At 30.9% G+C, this 1,430-nt stretch overlaps 1 protein-coding gene across 2 annotated transcripts in view; it reads left to right on the forward strand.

Moving 5' to 3' along the window:
- Positions 1–645: 645 nt before the first annotated feature.
- LOC125280327 (HLA class II histocompatibility antigen, DP alpha 1 chain-like) overlaps positions 646–1,430 on the forward strand; it is a 9,880-nt gene continuing 9,095 nt past the window's right edge. Inside the window, exon 1 of one of the 2 annotated variants that reach the window (XM_048210804.1) lies at positions 646–728. In XM_048210804.1, coding sequence (XP_048066761.1) covers positions 671–728 — 58 coding nt within the window. In that variant the 5' untranslated portion in view covers positions 646–670. The remainder of the gene's footprint in view (positions 729–1,430) is intronic. The other variant, XM_048210805.1, reaches the window with a different exon arrangement.

Here is a 1,430-nt window from a genome sequence, read left to right on the forward strand (position 1 = left end):
TGTTTGTTTGTTTTCATTTAGTAATGTAATTTTATCTGACTATATTAACCTGACAAATTAATTTACATAAATGGAAGTCATTGTTATGGGTTAGGTAGGTCACATACCAACAGATCCTTGAAATATGCTGGTTAACACTTTGACTCTCGCCAAACAGTGACTGTGTTGGATATTATTTAAATTAAATTTAAGGTTAAAAAAAATAATATTACATACTGACATGCAAAAATAACCCAGAAATGACCTTTAAATGAGTCTTAACACAGAACTGAGTGTGATTTACTGTGATCAGCCACATGGATTTCAACAAAGTACAAATACTCAAATTAATTTAGTTTTAGTTAATTAGTTAATTTAGTTAATTTAGTTAAGTTAATTTAGTTAATTAAGTTAGTTACTCACCAACATTAATAATGACAATATTTTTAGGGGTCAATCCAAAGTTCATCAGTATTTTTGGCAGTTAAAAAACAGAATCATAATTTTAGATAAGATTAGCCAGCAGCCTGAGAGCTGAAAGAGGAAAACCCTTTATTCCTCCTAGATACAGTCATGTCACTGTGTGGGTCAAACTCTGAGTGGGTGATCCAAAAGTCTTAAAAGAGGAAAGACCTGCTTTTTCACCTCTGCTAAATATTCTCTGACATTTGTTTGACTCTCATCTATCAAGATGGAGCTGTACATAATCATTCTCACCCTTACTGTTGTTCTTTCAACTGATGCTGAATGTAAGTTAAAGTTTTTTTAATCACTTAGTTAGTGGTAAAATGACAAAACTGATCATGTTTAACACCATTAGTCATTCATTCAACCTGTCTGTGTTTTTTTAGGGGTTTAAATGCTTGAAACCAAAAGATTATTATTGTATCATGTAAATTTGGTTTGTAAAATGTTTGGTTGCACTTTATTTTACAGTATGTGCACTTACATTACTGTGTACTTACCCAAGAAAGTAGTAATATAAGGTAACTACATGGGTTAAGGTTAGGTTTAGGTGTAGGTTCAGGGTTATTACCTAGTTATTACCCAGTTATTGTAATTAATAAGTACATAGTATGCACATGGGGAAAAGGACTGAAAAATAAATTGCTGCCATTTTTTATGACTTTGGTACTATTTTCCACAATTATGTAACATGTAATTTTCAAAACTCTTGGTACAAAAGACTATTTCTTGAGAACATTTGATACATGTTTTAAATCACCCTTAGAGGTGCTAAGAAATGTTACAGTACTCCAACATCACAAAACATAATGAACACTTAAAAAATCAGTAATGATTACAATAAATATGCACTGTGTTATCAGAGGTTCTATTTTAGAAGTAGAAGTTATTCTTGTGTTATCAGAAGTTCTAGTCAAAGTTTCTGTCAGATTTGAGAGTAGAATATACTACACAGTTGCAGACAATGCAAATAATGCAAGATAATA

Source organism: Megalobrama amblycephala, linkage group LG12 (assembly GCF_018812025.1).
Source record: "Megalobrama amblycephala isolate DHTTF-2021 linkage group LG12, ASM1881202v1, whole genome shotgun sequence".
In the NCBI taxonomy this organism is placed as follows: Eukaryota; Metazoa; Chordata; class Actinopteri; order Cypriniformes; family Xenocyprididae; genus Megalobrama; species Megalobrama amblycephala.